General features: G+C 39.9%; 1 protein-coding gene across 1 annotated transcript in view; it reads left to right on the top strand.

Moving 5' to 3' along the window:
* Positions 1–27,583, top strand: part of brinp2 (bone morphogenetic protein/retinoic acid inducible neural-specific 2) — a 97,988-nt gene that overhangs the window by 14,183 nt on the left and 56,222 nt on the right. Inside the window, exons 2-3 of the mRNA XM_053627975.1 lie at positions 11,424–11,614; positions 19,005–19,186. Coding sequence (XP_053483950.1) covers positions 11,424–11,614; positions 19,005–19,186 — 373 coding nt within the window. The remainder of the gene's footprint in view (positions 1–11,423; positions 11,615–19,004; positions 19,187–27,583) is intronic.

Raw genomic sequence — 27,583 nt, 5'->3', positions numbered from 1 at the left:
AATTCAAAATTCTGCTTCTCACAGTTAAGGCCCTATATAGTCATGCTCCTACTTACCTCACTAACCTCTTTGAGAACTACACACATCCCCGCATACTGCGATCCTCCTCAGCAGGTCTACTAGCAATACCAGACATGAACTTTAGCACCATGGGTGGAAGAGCCTTTGGTCACATTGCCCCTAAGCTCTGGAATTCACTTCCCCATCACATCCGCAACTGTGAATCCATTTCAAGATTCAAAAGTTCATCAGGCTTGCATATTCTCTGTGACATGGTTACGTAATGCTTAATTATAATATGTATTTTAGTGTTTTATATATAATATTGTGTGTATATATATATATATATATATATATATATATATATATATATATATACACACATACATATATATATACACACACACACACACACACACACATATATATATATATATGCATGTGTATGATTGTGTATATATATATAATATTGTGTTTTACTGTTTTGTGAATTGTATTTGTGAAGTGATGTCATGATTTCCCTTCGCGCTAGTGCTGGAGCATGCGGCGCGATTCCTGGTTTGTCAGTGACACTGACTTTGTTTACTTTTCACACGTGTTTTGTTGTGATTTCTGTCCTGTCTCCACCCCTGTATTGTCATTGGTTGTTTCCCGTATGTGTCAGCATTAGTCTCATCTGTTTTGTATTAACCATTGATTACATTTGTCATTTAAACCCCTCGTGTCTCAGTTCGCAAAGTATTGCGTGAGATTTCTGCATACCAAGCCTTTGTACCTTGTTCCTCATTTTATTTCATAGTCTTTGATCTTGTTTCTCGTTTCTTGTTACATGCTTTGCCTTGCCTGTTTAATGCCTCTTTGCAGATCGCCTGACCCATTGCCTGTTTCTGACCACAGTTTTGTTTCATGACTTGGATTTGTCTGCCTGCCTCTTTTAATAAAGCTCTTATCTGCATTTGCATCTGTCCTAACCTCCATTACGTGCTTTACGTGACATAATATATCACCTCACTATGGATGCAGAAGGGGAGCAAGGAGAGCATCACGCCAGTGTACATATGAATGTCTGGTCACCATTCATGTCAGTCCAGTTTCCTCAGTGGACGGACCTAAATTATGGATTGGGCGGCTACCCAAGGCAGTTCATGCTCCACTGCCAAATGTACTTTTCGAGCCTGGTAAACCCCAAGCGGGACAAGAGGCAGTGGCTTGGTTCATTGTGTCCTGGCTTTATGGCACGGTCCGTGATTGGGCAGAGCATCTGTCCAACAAAAGGGTCAAGTGCTCTCAACAATGTAACTCAGTTTGCAGAACTATTCATGAAGGAGTTTTGGGCGTCCAGGGCAGAGCTAGAACCTGGATCAACTTTTGAGGGGAGCCAGTGTAACGAGCAAGCTTGATCTGCCATTCCACACCTTTTATGAGTGGATCAACAGGGCCATCTCCACAGTTCAGCTCTAGCGCCAGGCCGACAGGGCGGCAGTAGGGGTGATACAGGCATGTAAGACTGAGGGCTGCCATAAAGAAGCCACCCTACAATGTGCTACATACAGTAATCTTGGGATCCACGGATCATATTTCTGCTCCCGGGAATGTTTTAAAATCAGCTGACATACCTACAAACAGCTCCACAAGAGAGCAAGAGCAGAGCACCAACCTGAGACCAATGAGTTGGTCTCACCTGCAGCTCTTCAGCTGGAGGTCAAGGTGGTGACCTCCTCCCCAGAGCTCCAGCACGAGACCCACGAGGTTGTCTCTTCTCCAGAGCTGCAGCATAAAGTCAAGTTCCTGTCCCAGGTCGACAAGGCGGCCTCCCAAGCTACGTTCCTGTCCCAGGTAACAGCCAACCAAGCTCTGCTTTCACGTGAGTCTGCTGACACAGCCAACCAAGTTCAGACTGTAGTGAGATGGAGAATGACGTGCAGCCTCTCTGCATGACTGATGATGCCGCTCAGCTGCCCTGTCCAGCTGAGGATGTTTCTCTGCCTCCCGTTGCAACCAAGAGCTCCACTTTGCTTCCCTACTCTGCCTCGGACATCACTACTCCAGGCTTCTCTGAGGATGTTGCTCTGCATTCCTGCTCTGCTAAGGATGCCGCTCAGCATCCCTGTTCAGCTGAGGACGGCGCTCAGTCTCCCTGTTCAGCTGAAGGAATTGCTCCACCTCCGGGTGTGGCCAGGAACTCCGCTTTTCTTCCCTGTTCCGCCTCGGGTGTCACTATGCCAGGCTCTGCTTCGGACATCGCTCCGCCTTCCTACTCCACTGAGGACGGCGCTCCGCCTTCCTGGTCAGCTGAGGACATCGCTCCGCCATCCTGCTCTGCTGAGGATGGCGCTCCATGCGCAAGAAAGGCAGACGAGATGGTCTACCAAGTCAAACCCTGTCTAAAGCTGAAGACCCAGCTTCCCAAGCCTGGGTGCTGTCTAGCAACCCTGGCAAGCCTGCCCCAACCTCATGCTTGCCCCTCGGCTCCTTGAGGAGCCTGCTATCTGTTGGACAATGCCTGCCTCGTGACCTGAGGGGCTGTGAAGACGTTTTGCCCAGTGGGCCAGGACCGCCAGGGGAGGGAGTATTTTCTGGTGCTCCAGGAGTACCGTCTTTGGGGCTCTAGGGAAGGCTTTTGCCTTGCCTGTTTAATGCCCGTTTGCAGATCACCTGCCCATTGCCTGACCATGCTTTTGTTTCACGATTTGGATTTGTCTTCCTGCCTCTCTTTAATAATCTCTTATCTGCATTTGCATCTGTCCTAACTTCCATTACGTGATTTACGTGACAAGTGCCCTTGGGTGTCGTGAAAGGATCTTTTTAAAAAAAAAAAAATTATTATTATTATTATTAATATTATAATTATTATAACGTAAGGATCAGGCCCAACTTTCTCTTGTAATATTCTCTAAACCAGTACAGTATGGTCTTTCCCCCATCTTGTCCATTCCTGCTCTCCATCTGAATTTTGCACATCAGAATCACATGACTGCAAACAATCTATAGGATAAAACAGACGTCATATCGCTAAAAAAATAACTCTATGATACATAAAGGAATGTTCCTGAACACCGTGATAGCACCAAAAATACCTAGCAGAAACTCTAATACAGTGGTGTGTGGAGTGAATGTTTATGACAGGAGGACTTGAATGGGGAGAGAGACATTGTTGGCACTTTTTTATGTTTGTTGTAACATGTTCATACTTTTTATTATTATTAATAATTTTGTAATTAATAAGCCTTTTATGAGGAAAAATTAAGACTAGATGGTTATGACACATAAGTAAGGCGCCATGGAGCCACAGAGTCCCCTTGGGGAAGTTTCGGAAGATGAATATAGTCCCATATGAGCTGTTACCTGTGGGCCACCGCACTTTCAATGACGACCAACGAGGGCCTAAAGGAGCAAGATTTAATCCCTACAGACACTGTAACCTAGTAACAGCTGGTTTTCAGGGGCAGTGTGCATCAGCAAGAAAATAATGCCATATCTTAAGCTATAATGGACAGGAAGGGGAAGAAAATATAAATTGGTCTTACAGAATTGACAAGATGTAGCACAGGAACTGGAAGACCTTTGATAATGTGACTCATGTAGCTTTTTTTCTGCAAAATATGAGAGGCCAGAATTTTAGATTATGGAATTATCGGCCAACCTTGGAGATGCATGAATTAAAATAGGATTTATTTTAAGTAGGTGTGTGTGTGTGTGTGTGTGTGTGTGTGTGTGTGTTGTGCTTGTGTAAAAACTGGTGACTTGATGCAATTTGCCACTTCAGGCTCTCCTTTAAGAGTGATTGAGATAACTATTCAAGCTTCTACTATCTAAAATCAGATTTCACATTCACTATCGATGTGTTCCTTTGTATCTGCGTTTTGCTGAGTTGCCTGTTTTTGCTATTGTATTGCTTTGGATTTTTGCTGAAAGCAGGATTTTGTCATTCCTTATTTATTTAGCACTGAGTACTTAGTGAACTCTCTTTCTTTTTTTTTTTTTTTAAAGAATACAATGCAGTGGCTCGAGAGGGGGATGACACTTAGTTTCTAAGCGGAGCTTTCAAAAACAACTCACACTAACTCTGAAATTTTGTCTCAAACAGAAGGCAGGAGGAAAAATTAAAATTGGCTTCTGATGCATGGCTGCAGTACACAGATGAGAGGTGACAGATCAGAAAGCATATGGACTACAAAGGCCTATTTACAAAGTAGACTGAACAGGGTGAGACAGTCTGTGTTCAAAATACTCTAACAGCAGTCTTCTCAACATATGCTGTTGGCACTTTCCACTTTTCATATTTTGTTTTTCAAACAAGTTAGTTTTTTTTTTTTTAAATAAATGTGTATTTAGTTTTATATATATATATATATATAATGCCTCACTTACTCATGTTTAGCAGGCGGTGAATGCAGTAGCACCAGCCGTCAGTGCTGTCTGTGTTAGTTAATAATATCTTTTTTTAAAAGAATTCATTAAATAATGAATTATTACTAGCCACGTATTATTCTAATGTCTGGCACATATAACCATTAGAGAACGTTTCCATCAGAGAACTGTCTCCTTTGAAGTGGTAAAGCATTGAACAGTTCTAGATTACACACCGACACCTTGTCTGAGAAACTGTGCTAAATATAGAGCTATGCTGTGTGAGGTGGAGTTGTGCACAGGAATGATTTTAAATCTTACTCTTATCTGATCCCATCGTCATCTCCCTTTGTAGTAGTACGCAGTTCGTTTGAATAAACTCGGCAGGTTTAACAGTTAAATTCAAACTATTACAAACAACCCGCTTTGCAAGAAGCTTCCAGGAATTGTGCTTTTAGGAAAAGGGGTTCTTTAAGGGGTTCTTTGGATAGTTCTGTGTTTATAGCTTCCTTATAAAGGGGTTTACTTGGAACCTTTTCTCAAAGGGAACACAACGTTGCAAAACAAAAAGGTAAAAGCTGAAAGGTAAAAGCAAAGAACCCTTAAGCATTTAAAATTTCGCTTAAAGGCTTAATAATTATATTGATATTGAATGTCTGTTTATGTTTACATCACCTGTGACACTCAGAAATATATTTATATATGTTTGTGTATATATATATATATATATATATATATATATATATATATATAAAACCAGGGTAAACCTGCTTGAATTGGTTTGCAGTTGAATCTGACTCCTTCGGATACAGCATACATGTTGATGTATTGTAGCTACTGTTTCCTTTTCTTATGTTTGAAAAGGTACGTAAATACATTTATGTGAAGTATGAATAAAATAAACAACCCACATTTATTAAGCTACAGTCCATACCAAGCACAAGGACATCCAGTTACATCTTTTCTGTATATCCTAAGGGCTATTTTCGATATTTAGTTTGTTTAAGTGACATCTATTTGTTCAAAAGCAAAACCCCAACAGACCTAAAAACAAAAGAAATAAAGGGAAAATGACAACATAAAGGGTAGGTTTGGGTTTTCCCTAGTCAGGATAAGAATATGGTTTGCAATAAAATTGGTCATTAATGATTTTTACCCTCTCATGTTGGGAAAAGACGTATGAGATGCCAGACACAGATTGCAGCGTTTAAAAAAAAAAAAAAAAAATGCAACAGACAAATGAAATAATTTATTATTTCCATGTAGTTTTATCAATAGTGATTTTGCCATAGGTGGAGGAGATACTGATGGAGATATTTGATTACTGGTTAATTCTATGATTTAAAAAGGGCAATGTATTTATAAGCTTTGTGCTTGCAATGGCAGTTTTGATATGCTGAGGAAATTAGCGGGCTCACATCTTTAGAGGTGTTGTCACATCTGCAGCACCTCTGAAGCACTCCTAAATACTCGCCCATTTTAGAGTAGAGTTTTACATTTCTCTTATCCTTAGGCTGAAGTATAGGAGTAAATTTACACTTATCTAAGTACTTCACATTATAGGATAAGATGGGTTTGAGGTGCATGTAATATCAAGCAAATATATAGATATATAGAATACATACAGAGCAGAATGTAGGCTCCTCTCCAGGTTTTACTGGTTCTATGGTTCTGCATTAGATAGTAGCACAGTTTCTGCAGCTTAAATTCTATATTTAAAAGCACTTTTTTATATATATATATATGAGTGAAATAGATCAGTTGGATCTAGGTCATTAATGGTGACGTTTGCCATAACATGCTGTAATGTTTGGTGGAGCAGTTTTTTTTTTTTTTTAATTGATGTGTTTGATGAGGCAGAGGATGTGAGTGAATGTGATTCACAAGCAGTTGGATCAGTGCTAAAGTCTACACACTAGAGCATCCTCACAGTTAATTCCAGCAAACTTTTTAAGCAACAGTAAAACTGCTTCACATGTTGCAGTCACACTTGCCAAATCTTTGAGTCTTGACTTCCCTCTTGTAGTTCTCCCATTTTAGACTTTATTATAAGCAGCTGCATAAATCCAGCCACAGAACAGTGATCTGATCAATAGACCAAAGCCACTTTATTTTCAATGTCAAACTCACAGGCACTGCACTAGATTGGCACTGTGCTGGATCTATCTGGGGGAGGACTGTTGCTATGGTTGTTTAGACAGAGCCACAGACCCTGATAACAATGGCATTTAGAGCCACACCCTTTACAAATAAGGGCATTTAGATCCATGCGTCCTGACTATGATGGCATTTAAGGGCACAATCCTTAAAAACAATGGTATTTACAGACACACCCCTTGACTATGAATTTAGAGAATTTAGTCCTGACTATGATGGCTTTTAGAACTACACCCCTGACTATGATGGAATTTAGAATCATGCCCCGACTATGATGGAATTTAAAGTCTTGTCCCCTTACTATGATGGAATTCAGCATCTCGTCCAAACTATGATGAAATTTAGTTATACCTCCTGACTATGATGGAATTTAGAGTTACTCCCCCTGACTGTTATAGAATTTAGAGTCACATTCCAACTATAATGGAATTTAGAGCTACGCTGCAATTATGATGGAATTTTGAGTCAAACCCAGACTATGATGTTATTTAGAGTCTTGGCCTCTAACTATGATGGAATTTAAAGTCACTCCCTCTGACTATAATGGAATTTAGAGTCACTTCCCCTGACTATGATGGAATTTAGAGTCACAACCCGACTATGATGGAACTAGGGTCATGTCCCTGACTATGATGGAATTTAAAGTCTTGCCCCGTTACTATGATGGAATTTAGAATCACTCCCGCTTACTATGATGGAATTTAGAGTCACTTCCTCTGACTTTAGAGTCACACCCAGACTTTGATGGAATACACAGTCATGCCCCTGACTATGATGGAATTTAGGGTCATGTCCCTGACTATGATGGAATTTAAAGTCTTGCCCTCTAACTATGATGGAATTTAAAGTCATTCCCTCTGACTACAATGGACTTTAGAGTCACAGCCCCTGATTGTGATGGAATGTAGAATCATGCCTCCAACAATGATGAAATTCAGAGTCAATTCCTGACTATGATGGAATTTAGAGTTCTTTCCCCTGACTATGATGGAATTTAGAGTTATGTCCCTGACTATGATGGAATTTAAAGTCTTACCCCCTTATTACGATGGAATTTAGAGTCACTCCCCCTTACTATGATGGAATTTAGAGTCACTTCCTCTGACTATGATGGAATACACAGTCATGTCCCTGACTATGATGGAATTTAGAGTCACAACCCAACTATGATGGAATTTAAAGTCATGTCCCTGACTATGATGGAATTTAGAGTCACAACCCAACTATGATAGAATTTAGTGCCATGTCCCTGACTATGATGGAATTTAGAGTCACAGCCCCTGATTATGATGGAATACACATTCATGTCCCGGACTATGATGGAATTTAGAGCCACAACCCAACTATGATGGAATTTAAAGTCATGTCCCTGACTATGATGGAATTTAGAGTCTTGCCCTCTAACTATGATGAAATTTAAAGTCACTCCCTCTGACTATGATGGAATTTAGAGTCACTTCCCCTGACTATGATGGAATACACAGTCATGCCCCTGACTATGATGCAATTTAGAGTCACACCTCCTGATTAACATTGGAATTAAGAGCCATGCCTCCAATAATGATGGAATTCAGAGTCACTTCTTGACTATGATGGAATTTAGAGTCCCTCCCCTGGACTATGATGGAATTTAGAGTCCCTCCCCTGGACTATGATGGAATTTAGAGTCACTTCCCTGACTATGATGGAATTTAGACTCCCTTCCCTTGACTATGATGGCAGTTTGAGTCAGGCCTACTGACATTGATAGCAATTAGAACTGCACTCCCTGACTATGATGGAATTTAGAGCCACGATCTCTGTGATAACATTTAATACATACATGAAAATCATTTACTGTTGGATTTTGACTTTTATAAACAAAAAGTCATCACAATGCAGGAATAAAACTAATTTTTTTTTTTTTCTGGTGGACCATAAGTGTTGTAAATACTGTGACAAGATGCATGTTCATCTCAAGTCTGAGGAATCTGTGTTTTTATTATTTTCTTCTCATTGAGGTACTAAAGCAGAAAATCTTATTAAGGCACTCAACGCCAAAAACTCCCAGCAAGCAATTAATGAGATTCAGTTAAATTCCAGTGAAGACGTGGAGTCTCTGCGATTCAGCTTGATGCAATGGGAGGAGCGCTCCAAGCTTTTGGCACACAGCACAATAGTTTATCCCATTTAGAAGAAACATTCTAATTACAGTCAAAGAAAGAAAGACATGGTTATGAAATCTTGCAACTTTGCAGCTGGAGAATTTAAAATTTTCCTAGAGGGAGCCTTTTTGAGAAGGCAAGGATGTCAGTAGCCCTATATTTTCTTGCTGAGCACAAACACTGTAAGAATGCACTGTAGAGAAGGAATAGTGTCTAATTATTTGTTATTCCTGAACTTGCACATGGTTGTAATGACAGCTGAATTCAAGATGCCTGTAGAAAAATAACCCCAATTATATGTTTCTTTTGATGGTCTGGGTCCTTGTTTTGTGTGATTTTGAATAATTGGTAGGTTTTGAGAAGAAGTCAATGTTTTCAGGATGGGGAAAATAGCTGTGTGTTTGACTGACAGCACAACACACGCAAGACTGAAGACCCAGTTTCTATCTGACGGAGTGCGATGTTGCAGATCAGCAGTTCTGTCTTACAAACTCATTCTCTCTGTATTTCTCAGGTGAATGTGAGCAGCTCATCAGAACTGAACCCCGTACCCCCCCCTCCAGCTTAATGTTATTTTTGAATTGCTGCTTGAGCGTCTTCAGTTGCACAACACCACTGAATCATAAGTGCAGTGCCAGAGTGAAAATCTAAATGCAACTGCTTACAATCTTCTCCAGTAATCCTAACCTATTACATATACGTATGATATTCAAGACAAGGAGATGACATTTTGCTTGCATAAATGAGAAGTGTTTAAAAGTGTGCGTTCACTGTTAGGCATTGCAATAATGCTATAATGCATTTTACTTATTTATTTCCTTACAGTGTTCTATTATGGAGCTCTATTCATTGAGTTAATTAGTTAGTTGGTTCTAATTTAGCTAGATATCTTTTTGATTCTCCGGTAAGAGGTTCAGATCACCTACAAAATGTTCACATTAACTATGATTATATGAAGATGGTATGTTTGTTTCTCTATCATTAGCTTAACAGGGTACTAGACAGCATAAGGAGGACCTTTTGAGCTAATGATCTGTCTAAGGACCACTGAGTGTCCTTCCACTTGCCCGTTCTAATAATATTCTTGTTTTAGCTTCAGGTTACAGGTAAGGAATAAAAACACGACAAGGTGTGCTTTTATAGGAACATAATCAACGATAGGCTGATGTGATGCATTACCATCCCAAAGTTGATTAAGTTTCTGTAACGGCATTTCTCAAAGTGTTTTTTTTTTCCCTGTTATATGACGACATATATGTTGTGGAACATCTGTGAAACGAGTTAGTTCCTGTTATCACTTACGTTGTAGCAGATATAAACAATTCATCCCCTCACCAGCCTTTCTTTCTTTCTTTCTTTTGTCTTAAAGTTAATAAGACACAGTAAATAAGACAATTGGTTATGTTACAAAGAAACTGGAAAGCACTTTTTTAAAAAACGCATTCTCCACTGAAGATCCAGCAAATTAACTGGTACTATAGATGTGTGATGGTACTATTGACACTCTAGACCTGTGTTTTGCTTTGCCATCAGCTATGAGAGCTGAAAATTAATCAAACCAATTAAGCAGATTTGAGAATTCAACAGCACTGTGGTATAAGTGTAATGTTGGTACAAGCCAGTACGAGTTTTGCGATCTAAATCCAAAATAAATATATAATTTAAAAATAAAAATAGAATGTTGCAGTGAACACCATGAATGTAAATTAAATGTAAACCGTTGTAGTTTTGACTAATTTTACCTGTACTTAAAAATATATATTTTGCTGTAAATTAAAATAAAAAATTCTTTAAATTTTTAGCAGCAATAGCCACTTCCAACACTTGTTGGTTTACACTGGTATACTGTATATTCTAGTAATTGATCCAGTAAACAAATCTTATTTCATTGTACAGAGATTTAAATTCACATTATTTTACTAGGCTGCTAGTATTTAACTGTAAAATGTACAGTAAGTATGTATACATTGAAGTGCAGTTAATATTTGACATTTTCAACATTAACGTGCTGAGGTTTTCTTTTGCCCAGGTACTTATGAGGCTGCTTTAGTTGCCCTGTACTATCTGTGTTTCTCTCTACCAGCCAAGCTCCAGGTGGAATCAGTCGGTGCTAAAACCCTTTAATTAAGACCATCGATCATCATTAGCTTTTGCATGGCAAGCAGGCTTGCTTACTAATTAACTCTTTGCGATCAGAAAGAATAGCCTTAAATACACTGCTCTATTTCTTTTGGCTAATACTTTAAAGACAGCTGATCTTGCAGTCTGTATGTATATAGCACATTTGTTCTTCCTGAAGGCAACACCAATATGTTACTTACAGATGCTGCATTGTGAATTTTCTTTATTAGAATCAATTTCAACAAGCAGCAAGTTTTAAGGTCTATACCTGGAGATACTGATATAGACTCAGTGAAATATGGGCGCAAATGAGAAAGCACAAAGTATGGATGCTGAGAGTAAACACTGCTGTCACTTTGATTCTTGCAAACTGTAAAGCTTTTGAAGAGCTGTATTCTGCTCACCCCACTGTCAATTCAAAGGCGTCAATATTCAGCTCCATGTTTTCGATGCATATTTATGTAAGGTTAGCCTGTTTTTTGCTGATACTCACATTTTTTTTTTGCTTCTATATATTTACACACATACATACTACACTAATACTTGGCAGCATTACCCTAAAATCAGAATGCAAATTGAATCCCAATCCTCAGCACAGCTGAATTTAAGCTGAGTCCTGTATATTTTTATTTCTGTTTTCCCCTCATGCAGGGAATTCAGTCACTGGAAAGTGAACAGCTTGGCCACAGAGAAGAGAGATTTCTTCAAGGCACCATTGCCTCTGTCTCCTGAATTCCTACGCAACCTCAGGCTACTTGGAAGGAGGCCGACTCTCCAGCAGATCCATGAAAACCTGATCAAGAAATACGGCACTCACTTCTTAGTATCAGCCACACTCGGGGGTAAGTTGTCAGCACGAGAAATCGCTTCAAATGTGTAGATCCCCATTCTGTGACAGGTTCTGTCTGTCCGTGTTATGATTCTCTCCTCCATTAGAAAGTAGCACCTTTTGTATTACATGTCATTTGTATTCTAAATGAAAAATGATTGATAAATTATATCGACAGGTTAAATCTAGAGCCACAACGGGTATTTTGTTTCCACTTAAAAGGTGTATGAAGCTTTACAGGTTTCATGTAGAGCCCTACAACTGAGTGTTTCCTTGGGGGAACCCTTAAATATCCAAAGAACTATTGAGGAACCCTTTTCTCTATACACCAGTATCTTGAGCTTTAATTAAAACACACACAAACACAAAATAACACCATTAAATTGGGTAGATCCATTTCAGAGGGATTTGTTATAAGTTTAATATGACGTGATGTCATGTCTTTACAAATAAATATCCAGTTAGATATGAAGTGTATATTGAGACAGAGAGAGCTAGGGCATATCTTCCCATTTGCTTTGTGCAGAGTGTTAAAATATAAATAGCATAAATGCATCTGTTTGAATCACATTTGGCTGATTCTGTTTGGAGACTCCCCATTTATATTGGTCTTTTCCAGTGCCCTCCAGGTATGTTTGACACCACTTTACTCAACAGCAGAAGAAACTATACACCACCTTCTCCATGACATTCCATTTCTTGGCTGGCAGATAGGTCCTAAGACTGGTTTCTAACAGCAGTGATATTAACTGAACCTTGCATTTCTAAGATCTGGATACTAATTATGATGCCACTTATTGCTAGGTGCGTGCATTGAAGCTACATTGACAAGAGAGACTAATGCAGTGGCAAAGCTATAGTGAATGCTTGTAATTAACCAGTCAAGCAGGAGTGGAAACGAGGATGGGACTGCTCACTGCATACGAATTGCATTGCAAAATGTTCCATTCTGAGAGAGAGAAAGAGACTCCTCAAAAGCAAAGTAGAATGTCCACTGAATTTGATTTATGTTCTTCTGTTATAATGTAATAATTCCTAATTCCTAAATCCAAACTAATGTGCTGTGCATGCTCATATATCATCCAGTGGATACACACTCCTACTCTCTCTGTATTCTTTTAATAGCTGTTAAACTGAAAAGTAATGTTAAAATCTTAAGTAGTAAACTTATCAACCATTTTAAAATTGTTGGTACATTTGATGTCGGTGGGATATGTTGTTGATTGCATTTTTTTCACCAATCTTTATTTCAAATTCGTATTGATGTAAATCATGAGCATATTTCACCAAATAACTTGAGTACAGCTAACATTTTGTTTAAATGAAACATTTTTGAGTTCGTGAAACTCTGCCCAAAAACATTTAAATGATCTTAAATATAAATGACTGTATTTTCCCTAAATAATTGGGAGAAATTTATGACTATTAGGCATTTATTTCAAATACAATAATACCAATTTTGTGAAATTGCATATTTTGTGTGTCCATGAAATCAATATTCCCAATTAGAAAACCTGTATAAAGAATGTTCCCTTTCAAAGGGAACTCCACGTTGCATTAGATGAACGCGGTGGGAAGCGCCCTCGCACGTGACCGGTATCTGAAGCTTGTGTAACATCATGCCTATTTATAGGCCTGCGTGATCAGGTGACGTGACAATTATGCGTGTTGTGTGATATATGAACGACACCTGTGATGCCGTCAGCCTTATTATCTTCAGTGAGACTGGATGTGTAATGCTCGCAAAAAGACTGTTCATTTCCTATCTATCTTTTCCAAAAAAAGAGAAAAATCTAATTTCTTTTCTGTCCCTTTAAAAAATAAAAAATAAAAATAAAAAGAAGAAACGTATGAGTGAGAGAATTCAGGAAGTGTGTTACACCTTGCTCCCGTTTCATCATGAGGAGGGCGGACACACTTTCTATTTGAAGTGTCTAGGGGTGAAGGGCACCAGGGCAACCCTCGAGAGGTCTGACTGTGCGCATTGTGAATGCCTTACAATTAGGCAGCTCTGCTCGCGACTTGTGGGTTTCAGAGCCTCACGGATCTGGGCCAAGGCAGCCAGCCGGCTCCGGTCCTGGGGATCTCGTATGGATCTGGAAGACGAGCCGGAGACGAGCACTGCTCTGTCTCTTGCTCTGTCTTCCAGGTTCAGCTCTCCGCTGGATTTTGGAGCTCAGGTCGCGACTCCTCCTTCCGCTATGGAAAGCCAAACCCCCCCCCCCCCCCCCCCCAAAAAAATAAACACAAAATTTTTTTTCAAAATATGCTTCTGGCAGAAAACCATGCATAAGCCGTATTTATAACCCTGCGATGTCGGATTATTCGGCCATCGGAGCGTTTAAATGGCATGGCTATTAAGGTGGAGGAGGCGCTTGCGAGCTACCTTTGTCCATCAACGCCAGGTAATTTAGGGCGGCCAGCTTTGCCATCCAAGCCATGTAAGGCCACCGTGGCATTTGTGGGCAAGGCCTGTGCATAAGTGGGTCTTGCTAGTGGGTCACTGCAGACAATGGCAGTGTTGCAGGCCTACCAAGCAGACCTGCTGAGTGAGCTCGTCATACGGCGGCATTCCGGCAGTTCCTTCCCTGTTGTGTCAAGTTCAATAGTGCTAGTGCGAAGGGAGGCACAGAAGACCAGTACAGCAGCCCCGCAGACAGCCAGGGGAACCGGGCGGCCACAGTCGTGGCCTGCTACTAAGCCTGATCTGAGAATGGTCATCAAGGCCAAGCAGACAAAGGAGGAGCGTTCCTGAGGGGCCATGGAGGGACGTATCAGTTGACATGAGGTTGTTAGGGCAGTTAGCCCCCAGTACTACTGTAGGGCCTCCCCCAGCCAAGGCTGTCCCAAGTTTTTAGTGTCCTCTGGTCAGCAAGCTGTCACAGGGCAACGAAAATCTGATGCTTTCCCTCCAGTAGCATGGGGAAAAGTTAACATCACTAAAAGACCGTTTGGCAGCATGGAAACTACTGCCAAATGTGTCTCCATGGCTTCTGTCTACCATTGAAAAGGGTTACCGGGTCCAGCAAAAATCCCTCTTGGACAAAGGGGCCAAAGAACATGTACCCCGTTCCCTGAGGGAGGGAGGTTTTTACAGCCGTTATTTCCTGGTCCACAAAAAAGAGAGGAGTATGTGGCTAATTTTAGTTCTGCATCATCTGAATTATACTCTTCGGACATACAGGTTGCTGACACCCAAACTTATCGTTCCACAGATTCAGTTTGAGGAATGGTTTATGATAGATCTCAAAGGTGCATATTTCCACATAGAAATATTGCCCAGTCACAGGAAATTCCTGTGGTTTGTGTTTGGAGGCAACGCATATCAATATTGGGTTCTTCCCTTCGGGGTAGCTTTATGCCCTCGCACCTTTACAAAGTGCATGGATGTCATTCTGGCTCCACTGTGACTCCAGGGCATCCGTGTACTAAACTACCTGGACGACTGGTTAATTCTATTCTGGGCATTTCTATCCCCAACATGCGTAGGGTCAATCCTATCAACATTGAGCAAGATAGACCTGGATCTCGGCATCCCCTCCCATCTCTATGGGAGACTATTGGAGCTTATGGCAGCAGCAGCCAATGCCATACCCTTGAGCCTCTTGCACAGGAGACCATTTCAGTGGTGGCTGAAAAGTTGGGGGTTTCGTCTGAGGATGAAACCTCTGAGAATAATCAGTGTCACGCGGCGATGCCTATGTGTTCCGAGAATTTGAAAGTGTCCCCGGCTTCTAGCCTTGGGTCACACTCTAGGGGTGTCTCCTTATTGCAAGATGGTAATGACTGAGACCTCCCTCACGGGCTGGGGCGTGGTCTTAGATGGCTCCAGCTCTCTGGAGCAGCCCTCATCTGGAGTGGCATATAAATTGCCTAGAAATGTGAACCATATTTCTAGCACTCAAATTCTTTCTTCCTCAATTGAGAGGTCACCATGTGTTGACAGACAACACAGTGGTGGTCTCATATATCGACCACCAGGGAGGATTATGTTCGCGCCCCCTGTTCAGGCAGGCACAACTAATTCTTTTATAGGCAGAGTGAAAATTTTTGTGAGTACAGTGTACATTCTGGGCAACTGGAATGTGGGGACAGACATCCTGTTGAGGCAGGGTCTGAGGCCCAGGGATTGGTGACTCTATCCACAAGTGGTGGAGTCCATATGGCAGAGGTTTGGCCAAGCGGAAGTGGATGTGTTCTGCCTGTTGTGATTTGCCCTCACTCCTCCCACACTATTAGGGCTGGACGCCATGGGGCACATGCGGCCGAGGTCACATCTATATGCTTTTCCCCCAATCGCTCTGCTCCCACAAGTTCTAGCGAGAGTTCGCCAAGACTATCTATGTCTGCTGCTAGTAGCACCTTATTGGCCAGCTCGAATATGGTTCCCAGAGACAATATCCCTGCTGGACGGCACTCCTTCGGAGATTCCCATTCTCAAGGATCTACTGTCTCAAGCCGGAGGGCTGATTTATCACCCTCGGCCGGAACATTGGAAACTGTGTGTCTGGCCCCTGAGGGGCACCAACCCATAGATTCTGGTCTCAGAACTGAGGTTGTAGAGACCATGTTGAATGCTAGAATGGCATCCAACTTTTTGTCTTGTGGTGTGAGGAACATCAGCTAGACACAGGAAACTGCGCAATAGCTACAGTCCTGGAGTCCTTACAAGGACGTTTCTCAGCGGGGGTTGGCTCCCCTTACAATCTACGTGGCCGCCATTTCGGCCAGCCATGACCCTGCTGATGGAGCCTGTGTAGGGCAACATCATCTAACCTCGAGGTTTATGCATGGTGTCAGGCAGCTGAGGCACATCTGCAGACCGGGCATACCTTCCTGGGACCCTTCTGTGGTCCTGGAAGGTCTGTCAGGTGCCGCATTTGAGCCCTTGGAATCACCCTTTTCTGTTGGCCCTGACTCAAGCGAGTAGGAGATCTACAAGCTCTCTGTTACCCCTTCCTGCCTTGACTTTACCCCTGGATTAGCTAAGGCCTTCCTCTATCCTAGGCCGGATTATATTCCTAAAATGCCTACATCTGCTGCCCAGCCAGTAGTGTTGCAGGCTTTCTGCCCTCCTCTGTTCCTCATACTGGAAAAAGAGAAATTGCACCGACTGTGTCCAGTAAGGGCTTTCTGTACTTATGTCCACCAGTGGCGTAAATCAGAGCAGCTGCTGGTCAGCTTTGGTAGCGACAGTAGAGGTTATGCTGTGTCGAAGCAACGCATCTCTAATTGGATAGTGGAAGCAATCTCTATCACTTATGAGGCGCGTGGTCTCTCTACGCCTCTGGGCTCATTCCACTAGGGCATCGCCACCTCGAAGGCTTTGTCCAAATTGGTATCCTTACAGGACGTGCATGCTGTGGCGGGGTGGTCTATGCCGCACACATTCATTCAATTTTACAGCCTGGATATACATTCCGGCCCGGGCTTGAGTGTCTTGCAGTGACCCTCGGGCTCAGATCTTTTTGAACAGGCGGTAACCTCAGTATGACGGAGTGGGTATTCTTGTTCCCACAGCTGAGAAGGGAACGAGACGTTGCGTAGCTTTGTCATACTGGGGCATGCCTGTGAATTGCGTATTTGCTTCAGATAATCATTCATGCGACATGCTTAATTGCCACGTCAACTGATTATGGCAGGCCTATAATAGGCTTGATGTTACACAAGCTTCAGATACCGGTCACAAGCAAAGGCATTTCCTATAGCATTCAGCTAACCCAACGTCTCGTTCCCTTCTCAGGGAAAAGGGTTACATGTGTAACCCAGATGATTTTCTGTATATTACATGAGCTGCACTACATTCTGGCATTACTTCAGGAAACATGATCTTTAGGTATGTCCATGCTCTCCTTTCTAAATTTTTGTGATAAGGCCAGGTTTGGGTCAGGATTTAATAACGATATTACATTTATTGAATTTAGAAAAATGGGGGGGGGGGGGGGGGGGGGGGGGTTGTAAAAACAAAAATCTTTGAAAAATGTTTATGAGAATGCCTTTTTAAAGTCGCAAGTTTCCATTTGTATTATAGGTCCAAAACGAGTAAGTTTCCATGTGTAGTATAGGTCCAGAATGTAAAAAAAAAAGTGTACATTATATCAATGTAACAGGGTTAACAGTAGACAAAGTGTAATATATTTGTAATATATTTCACTATAGTGAAATTATCGCTAGTGATTATTGTTTATTATGAACTTCTGAAGCAGTTGTTCTCAGCTCAATCCTGGGAATCTACTACCTTACACAGTTTCAGAATTCTTCACCTTACACCACCTCACAAACACATGTCACAAAGGGCTTACTAATCATCTCCTGAGCTGAATCAGGGGAGTTGGAAAAAGAGAGAATGTTGGGAACAGAGAGCTGCACAGGAATGGTGACAGCAGTAGTACAGCAGTGTTTCGCAGGTAATCATGAAATATGGGTACAAAATGTAAAATATTCCTGTGGTATCAGCGGAAATGGGGCTAGGCTTTACATTTTTCTCAACAGTAATGAAATGCGTACAGTATTAACGTCATGGTAATGATGTTTGGGAAAAAAAATCTATAAATACAATATGCAAGAATTAGCTCCAAGCACAAATTTCACATCCATATTTTATATAAGATTATCACACAGAAACAGTTCAATTATTCTGTAAAAAAAAAAGGGCTTTAGAAATAAATAGCTATGCCATTATGTTTTATATTTATATATCATATAGGTTCAATGTTAGACTAAAATACATGAATCAATTTTATTGTTAATATTTGTTTCATTAACGGAAACCCTGAAAACCCCAATCTGTTACCTAAACTGTTAAAATGTATCAGTGATAGGAAATCATTCAAAATAAATACAGTTTATCCATTGATTATGCAGTTTGATAGCTTTAAAAAAATGTTTGGATTAAATCTTGAATAGAAGCAATCTTTTTATTTTTGTGGAAAATTTGTCAAATGTGCAATATACAGAAAATGTGTGTTTAAAAAATGAAGTCTGGATTTATGAGTAGAAAAAAACATGTTTTCTTCTTATGCTATAAAAATTCCAACACCACTTCACATATTTCTTCAATTCCTTCTGCCAGCACACCTGAGCCAGGTGATCAAGGGCTGCAGAATGCTTTTTAGCTGGCTCAGTTGGGATGGGAACTAAAATAGACCAAAATGTTGGCAAACTGAATTGAAAACTTCGACTGCACTGTATTACATATTTATTGCGTCGACAGTTTGAGTTTGAGCTGCTTATCCTCCATTCGGTTCTCATAGAGGTGCGTTGGACAGCTCACAGCTCCCAAAACTACTTTTCTAGCCAGAGTGGGATACGCTGTCACTTCAGATTGTCTTGTGAAAGTTAAACTTCCTGCCTCTTCCAGCTTTTCTATATCACACTGGGCTCTGTTTGGATCTCTTTTGAAGGCGAGGAGTCTCTCACCATCTTCCTGGACAAACAGAAGCTCAGCAAGAAGTCTGAGGTCAACGGCAACAGCTCGACGGTGTCTCTGGAAATCCTGCACCAGCTGGCTGCATCCTATTTCACTGATAGAGAGAGCACCCTCAGGAGACTCCACCACCTACAGATTGCCACCTCAGCCATCAAGGTACAAGAGAATATTTTCATCTACTCAGTCTGACTCATGTCTCATAAATACCACATAATACTAGCTGTATTTTTTTTACCTGCTCTTAGCATGTGACATTGCTAAAATATTTGAAATATTGTGTGGGGTTTTTTTTAGTGCTTGTATTTGCGCATAGATATGAATTGCAGAACATACTGAGTGTGGTTTTAGATAGATATATTAAGTTCTAAGCAGGTTTGTTCGTCAAGAGTAATTCTCCCACAAGTCTCAAACTTTATTTTAGGAAGTGGTGTATGGCATGAACCTCGGTGTAAACCACAGCTGAATGAGAGTGCATGGATTATTTCTTGTTTAGTCAGTATGATTCACTTAAAGTGGATTTTGTAGAAATCAAAGTTCTCCAAAATAAAACTCCTGTTTACATGAGATGTCATTGTCCTCTCATGAAGCTGTACCACCTGCCAGATGTGTTTATGGCAGGGAAGCTAATGAGACATTACAAGGACATCAAGTCTCCTCTACAACACTTTTTTTTTTATTAGTACTCATTGTGCAAATCAGACTGATGAATTGGGCACCAAAGCAAAAGTGGGTCTTAACAAGCCCATCAATAATCCCATAAAGGACGATCAATCCCACTTTCTTTCCCCAAAATCATAGTGTGATGGCACACACACGGACTTCTTTTAGAGACTTCCCAGCCTCTCCACATAATAAGGCACTTATTGTGAAATATATATAGAAAGCACCACAGAAGCACGCATCACATATGTGATCAGGATCAAAGGCAAATGCTGAAGTCGATTGTGTTCTCCAGACTACTCGAAGCAAAAAAAGTTCTTCTGGGCGCTGTGTTCTGTTCACTCAGAAATGTCACAGAGAAGACTGGACTGTGGTGTATGCACATGCTGGATCGTTTGAAGAACTTTTAAAAAAATCCTAGCTCTAAATGAAAACCTGTGGTGTCTACACAGTACATGTAGTCATAATGGAGAATGGGTTAAGAACTACAATTTGAGTATAATTCATCTTTTTGCCATGTAGTTCTGTTCCTGGTTCTGCTTCAATAATGTTGGCCTAATAATACAATTACACATGAAGGACCCTCCAAATTTATTCATTTGTCAAAATGACATATTATTAATAGTCACCTCTGCATAGGACATAGCTGACATTCTTTCTGAGCTCTGACCTGGAACATTGAAAAGTTGTAGTGAAAGAAAAAAAAAAAACCCCATGTGCTCAAAAGTTATATTATAGGAGCCATGGATATTATGAAAATTCTCAAGGGCATTTTACATATCTATGTAGTCTCCCACTCCCTAATGGGTAAAGTTGTAAAAATAGCAAACGCATTACACAGTTTCGACACTCTTGGGTAACAAAGACCAGTTCACTACATCTTGTCAGGAATACTGCGTGATCATGAGTGGGTCCCCAGAGCAAGCACAATCATTTTAACTAGGAGAGGAAGAGAACCCTTCACCTCATCTGTCTGGAGATAGCTGTAGATATCCAGTGCTGCCAGGAGCAGTGGCAATGGTGTCTAAGTAATGTCAGCTGTCAAGTCCAATGAAGTGCAAAGAGTCCGCGTTTAAAATCATGTCACACTTGGCGGACTCCTAAACATCGGAATTCAAGCTTATGCAGCGTACCCAAAGTCCTTAGCTAAACGTCCCTTCAGCACAGGCAGTTTTGATAAATGAGCCTCTCCAATATGCATTTTGCCTGTGACTCAGTCCATAGCTAGCTCAGCTTATTGCTCCTGGGGGGAAAATGCTGTATTCTCACTACCTTTGAACATGCAGCTGGGCCTGATGAATTTGGTGAGAATCTGCAAAGCTGGAAATGAAAATAGTGCCACAAATACTGTACTGTTCAGTTACAGGGTTGTGTTTTAGATTCAGGAAGTAATAGAAATGGGTGTATATATTGGTTTCCGAATGGGTCCAAAAGTACAGTAAATACAACAATTCTGTGTGAATGATGCAAATGAGGACAATGGTGTTTGGCTCAACTTGCCCAATTTCAACTGAAGTATTATATTTGCTTGGTGGTTTGTTTTTTCCCCGGCATTCTAAACAATGAATGAATAGAGATGAACACTGACCACCACTTCTTCAGAGGCTTTAGTTCCAGAACAATCTCTGCCATTTATTATGACCAGCCACAAGATGAATCATGACATTATAATAATTATATCAAAGGAAGAAAAAAAAAAAGAACTGGGAGTACAAGACAGTGTACTTCATTCAAATTAATTTACCATTGCATATTTTCTACAACATTAATGGTATTTCTGTATTTTTAATGTTTGGTAGTTGTGTATACTTATAACTTCATGTTTTATATCACTTCAGTTTTGTTGTTTTCAGCATGTCTAATTAACTGCACGTCTGCTCGCTAGATACGATGCCATAACATCCTACTTTGCATTGTGGCAGTCAAGACTTCATGATTTAAAATAGTCAGAGTGACTTTATTTGAGTAATTCGTTATAATCATGACTGTTATTCCTGCACAGGCTTATACTTGTATTGTTTAAAGTTCACGGGGCATGGTGTCTTAATGCGGAAGAGAGCACAGTTCCCTGTCACGGTGCCTGTGTGTTTCTTTTCTTGTGTACAGTGTATAGCGTTGATTAAACCATATCAGACCACACATGAGTAATTACACCTTGTGCAATGAATTATGTTTATGTTCATCGTACTCGTCATTGAGTTCATGAGGTTTTATTGTGTTATTACAGCCACTATATGTGTCTGAATTATGTAGTTTTCTGTGTATTTCTATGTTTATTGTACACTACTTCATGGACTGGGGAAACACTAAAGCAGCTCACTCACCTGAAGATATATACAGGATATATAACATTGTAGTAGGAGCTATGGCGTGATATTCGGAATTTGTCATTTTATTATTTAAATATACCATCACCTAACCTTGCCATATTAATAACGTTAACAGGTATCAGAATTCAAACACTTTTATTTTTTGAAAAAAATACATGCTAGCAATAATATGCTAATAATATGGGGAAAACAACCCCTTGCTTTATAAATCCAGATCTACTTTTCTTTATCTCTTCATGCAGTACACCGACAATATTTCATTGCTTGTTACCTTGATAAGCTCCAAGCATAGCTAGCGAGCTAATAGCTTTCAAGCAGAAACAGGAACAATGTGATCCTGATTGATTCATCCTGCTTCTCACCAAAGCAGCTGGTAGCCAATAAAATGTGATTAAACAAAATAAGGGATGCATTTATATGATGTATGGGGTGGATAAATATGGAGGAACTGCAATAGTAATTTAGTTTATGAACATCATTATAGCTCAAAACGATGTTATTTGCCACGAATAAGCGTTTGGAACTATTCCCCCAGTCGCCCATACACATAGTTACCTGACATATGCACAGGTTTTAAGCAGCTGTCTATATTGTTGCACTGTGGAATAATTTATTATCATTAAATCATTACCAATTATCAACTTGTTAGCTGCAAAGATAACCTGCATGTAGCTAATGTGCAATATTGTACAAATAAGTATAATGTAATTTACTGTGGTGATGTTACCATCTAACATGTTGACTAATTGTTAACATCTAATACGGATGTTAACTGGGTAACTATCTACTGTAGTTTCCACCCTAAAGCTCACCTGTTATACTGGATCCAGTCCATTAGATTCCACTGGCATTCTCCCTCACTTATACTGCACTTAGTTACATAGCTTATTTAATTTTCACCTTGTAGTACTCTCTTCCCCTCATTTCTAAGCCAGCACATTATATCTTAGAGACACCAATTATGCTGTGGAGATATTGTACTGTATACTGAATTGTAGAGGCCACAGTGGCTTAGTGGTTAGCACACCGGCAGGGTTGGGGGTTTGATTCCTGCCTCCCGCCCTTAGTTTGCATGTTCTCCCCGTGCTTTGGGAGTTTTCTCTGGGTACTCTGGTTTCCTCCCCCAGTCCCAAGACATGCATTGTAGGGTGATTGCCATCTCCAAATTGTGTGTGAATGTGTGTGTGATTGTGCGCTGTGATGGGCTGGCCCCAGTCCAGGGTGTCCCCTGCCTCGTGCCCAGAATCCCCTCGGAAAGGCTTGCTGTATGTTTTGATAGTTCATCTGTTTTGACTTTGGTGTGGAGAAATACTCGGTCATGAGCTTCCCCATGTTGTTCCAAGACCACACCTTGAGAAGGAAAGGACACGTGGATGACAAAAACAAAATGGTGGTGGCCTGGATGATTAATGAGGTACATCTGTTGAATCACAAAATTATTGTGTTTAATAGGCATATACAACAAACAACAACAACAACACTTAGGCTACATTGATATTGTGAGCTTCAAGTCAACTGCCATTTCCAGGAAGTTGTCATCCACTTGTCCTTTCCTTCTCAAGGTGTGGTCTTGGAACAACATGTGGAAGCTCATGACTGAGCATCTCTGCAGACCGATTTGAGTCAGATTGGTGTATGTCATTTCATCATCAAACACTCTAACTATGACATCCGTATAAGGCACCAATGATGCCATCTTTCAGCTATTAAGCTGTGTTTTTCTGTACTAAAGCTACAAATAAATTCTCCACAGCTTTTCCCTGTATAAATCCTCATATCTTACCCTCCTATTGATCTTTGTGTGTGGATGAAAAAGTTTTAAAAAGTTGCGTTTATTATTTTAATTTGTTGTATTTTTTTATTCCAATATTAAGAACTGGAAATGGAAATTTAGAAAAAGCTTTTTTTAAAAAAATAAAAAAAATAGATATTTTTAAACGGATGATTGGATAATTTCATTGAAATAGAATCGAAAATGAATCAAATTTACACGTCTAGGGCCTCACCATTTTATTCTGTTGAATGTGAAAAATATTCTAACAGTTTTCATGGACAACAATACATTGTGGAGATGCGAGGACTGACAGTTCAGCACATGCATCATTCATTCACTGACAGTTCAGCACATGCATCATGCATCATTCCTCTTGAAACTAATTCATATGAATCGTTTGCTATGGTTTCTTTTCAATTTGCAAGACCCTGAATATGTCTTAGCAGGACAACATGAAACATAAATGAGGTGAATGAGGTGAGAAGCATAACAAAATGTTCAGTAGAGAAATTAGAGTAAAATATTTTGAAATAAAAAGCAGTACTCTTTTTTTTTTTCCCCACACCAGAATAAGTGCTGCTTTCAATTTTAAAATATTTTATTTTGCATCGACTATATTTTCAGAGTGTTAAATCCCACCTCGTGCGGTTGGTATTTGATTCACTAGAAAATGAATTCTTGGGTTATGACACACATATATACTGTTAAGTTGACAGACATTGTTATCCAAGGAAATGTACAAGTAAGTCAGATTACAAGCCAGTCATAGATCTGAAGGTAAAGAGCCAGCAGTGGAATTTCTCACTCCCAAGAATGGATTGTTTTTATACATAGCAGTTTTGGGATTTGAGCTTACGTTGCTTGAAGCACCTTACCTTTCAAAGATCTGTATGATCTGTTTCTTTCTGCACATAGTTTACTTGAGCTGCAGGCAAAATATACCACAGCACATTCACCACACATATACAGTAGTAAATGAAACACTGAAAGGTAAGGACAGTGTGAGGCAGCATAACACTAGATAATTCCTGTTAATTGGCATGAATCCCACAAGATGGTGCAATAAATCTTTAACTTTTGACTCACCTTTGTCTGTTGTCTGATGATTCCACATCCATGTAAAAAAAAAAAAAAAAAAAAGGTAATTTCATTATAAGTTGACGGTGGACATGATATAATCTAGTAAATTTGCATACAGTAACTATTTATAACAATCTCAAAGCATGGCAATTTCTCAAACTTGACAAAGTAGGGGCCATTCCATTTACAAGTCACATTTACAAATCTTTGTTTAATTTGCTTAGTCAAAAGAAAGTTAATACTTTTTCAAAATAGGTCTCACTCTGGCATCTGATTTATTTTTAATGTAGTGGGGACTTCTTTTTGCGGACTTGTCCAAAAGTGGTACAAACAAGGAAGTGTCCTAATTGCTCAATATTTATCAGGACTGGGAAATTGCAGTGGGTTATCTGTATTCACAGGTCCTCTTATTATTCATATTGTTTTTATTATCATGTAGTTAGTTGTTATTATTGAGATTTTTCTGTAGGATATATCATGTGGGTCTCTATATCTTTTTTGGGTTTTTTTTTTTTATAGCCGATTGGAGGTATTTGATAATGTTGATATACTCTAATAGGTTACCGCATGTGTCAGGCATAGGCTTTCTCAGGAAACACTTCATGTGCAGGCATATGTTTTTAAAACCAGACTAATGCTCCATAATTTTCATTGTATTGGTGAAGCATCTTAAATACAGAAGACAAGCAGCAGATTATATATTGTATGAGAATCCCAATGAGACTATAAACAGGTGCATGAGATAATGAGAGTTTTCAACACATAAATAGATTTATTAAGATGCAAGGACTGTGCAGTGCTCTCTTTTGGATGCTAATCTTTGAACAAATGGTAATTTAGGGTAGAATGACTTTTATATATATATATATATATATATATATATATATATATATATATATATATATATATATATATATATATATACATACACGCACACACACACACACACACACACACACACACACACACACACACACACAGTGGGGCTAAATAAGTATTGAACGTGTCAACATTATTTTTTTCAGTAAATATATTTTTCACCAGACTTTGGTATTAACTCAAGAAATCCACACATATAAAGAAATCCTAACATTAAAGTCTATAAATAAAGTTATGTGTAATAAAGAATGACACAGGAAGAAAGAATTGAACATGCTAACTGAAATATATTTAATACTTAGTGGAGAAGTCTTTGTTTGTAATGACAGCTTCAAGACACTTCCTGTATGAAGAAATTAATGTTCCGGCGGTATTCAGGCGTGATTTTGGTCCGTTCTTCTAAACATACTGTATTTAAATCTTGTTCAATTGGATTCGAGTCAGGTGATTGACTGGGCCATTCTAACACCTTGATTTTTTTTCTCTGAAACCAATTGAGAGTTTCCTTTGCTGTATGCTTTGGATCGTTGTCCTGCTGGAAGCTCCACCCATGTCTCATCTTCATCATCCTGGTGGATGGCAGATTCTCAAGAATCTCCCGGTAAAGGGCTCCATTCATCGTTCCTTCAATTATATGAAGTACCATGTGATGAAAAACAGCCCCACACCATGATGCTTCACCTCACTGGTGGTGTAGTGTTTTTAGGATGATGTGCAGTTCTATTTCTTCTCCAAACATGGTGTGTAGTATGACAGCCAAAAAGTTCAATGTTGCTCTCGTCTGATCAGACTACACTCTCCCAGTATTTCATAGGCTTGTCCAAATGAGTTGTTGCAAACTTTAAACGAGTTTCGACATGCCTTTTCTTTAGTAATGGAGTCTTGCGGGGTGAGTGTGAACAGTGGAGTGCATTGCCTATTGTTTTCTCTGTGGCGATGGCACCTGCTTCCTCCAAGTGTTTCTGGAGCTCTTTCCGAGTGGTCCTTGGCTCTTGGGCTACTCTTCTGACTATTCTTCTGACTCTCTGGTCAGAAATCTTGTGAGGAGCTCCTGTGCGTGGCCGGTTGATGATGGAGTGATGTTGCTTCCACTTGCGGATAATGGCCCCAATGGTGCTTACTGGAAGATTCAGAAGTTTTGAAATACGTCTGTATCTGATTCCATCAATATGTTTCACAACAATAAGGTTGTGAAGGTCTTGAGAGAACTCTTTGCTTTTATCCATCATGAGATGTTTCTTGTGTGACATCTTGGTAACAAAAAGCCTTTTTATAGACCATCAATTTACTAACCCAGCTGATATTAATTTGCACAGATAGGGGGAATAATTACTTACGGATTTCAGCTGGTTCCTTGCCTTACCTTGCCTTGGAGAACTGCTTTTTCTTAGTGTGTTCAATACTTTTTTCCCCGTGTCATTCCACTTTATTACACAACTTTATTTATGGACTTTAACGTTGGGAATTCTTTATATTTGCGGATTTCTTGAGTTAATACCGAAGTCTGGTGAAAATTTCCCCCACTATGTGTGTGTATATATATATATATATATTGTTCTGCCTAACAGAGGCTGTGTATAGTTTATTATGGACATTTGCATTTATAAATATTATATTTTCGTATTTGTTTAATATTCCAAGTTCTGTTTTACCTGCCATTATTCTGTAACGTTATACATGAGGACTCTTATTGTGACATGTTTTCACAAGCACTGCATGTTGGGTAACAGGAAGCAACGAGCACATGGCGTGGTGAAAGCTCGAAACATGTTTCTGTTGCATCTGAGTCAATCCTTCTAAACTCTAACGAAAGCAATGGCTTTTTACTCT

Source organism: Ictalurus furcatus, chromosome 7 (assembly GCF_023375685.1).
Source record: "Ictalurus furcatus strain D&B chromosome 7, Billie_1.0, whole genome shotgun sequence".
NCBI classification, from domain to species: domain Eukaryota; kingdom Metazoa; phylum Chordata; class Actinopteri; order Siluriformes; family Ictaluridae; genus Ictalurus; species Ictalurus furcatus.
The sequence above is the reverse complement of the archived record's forward strand: the minus strand, read 5'-3'. Positions and strand labels throughout refer to the sequence as shown.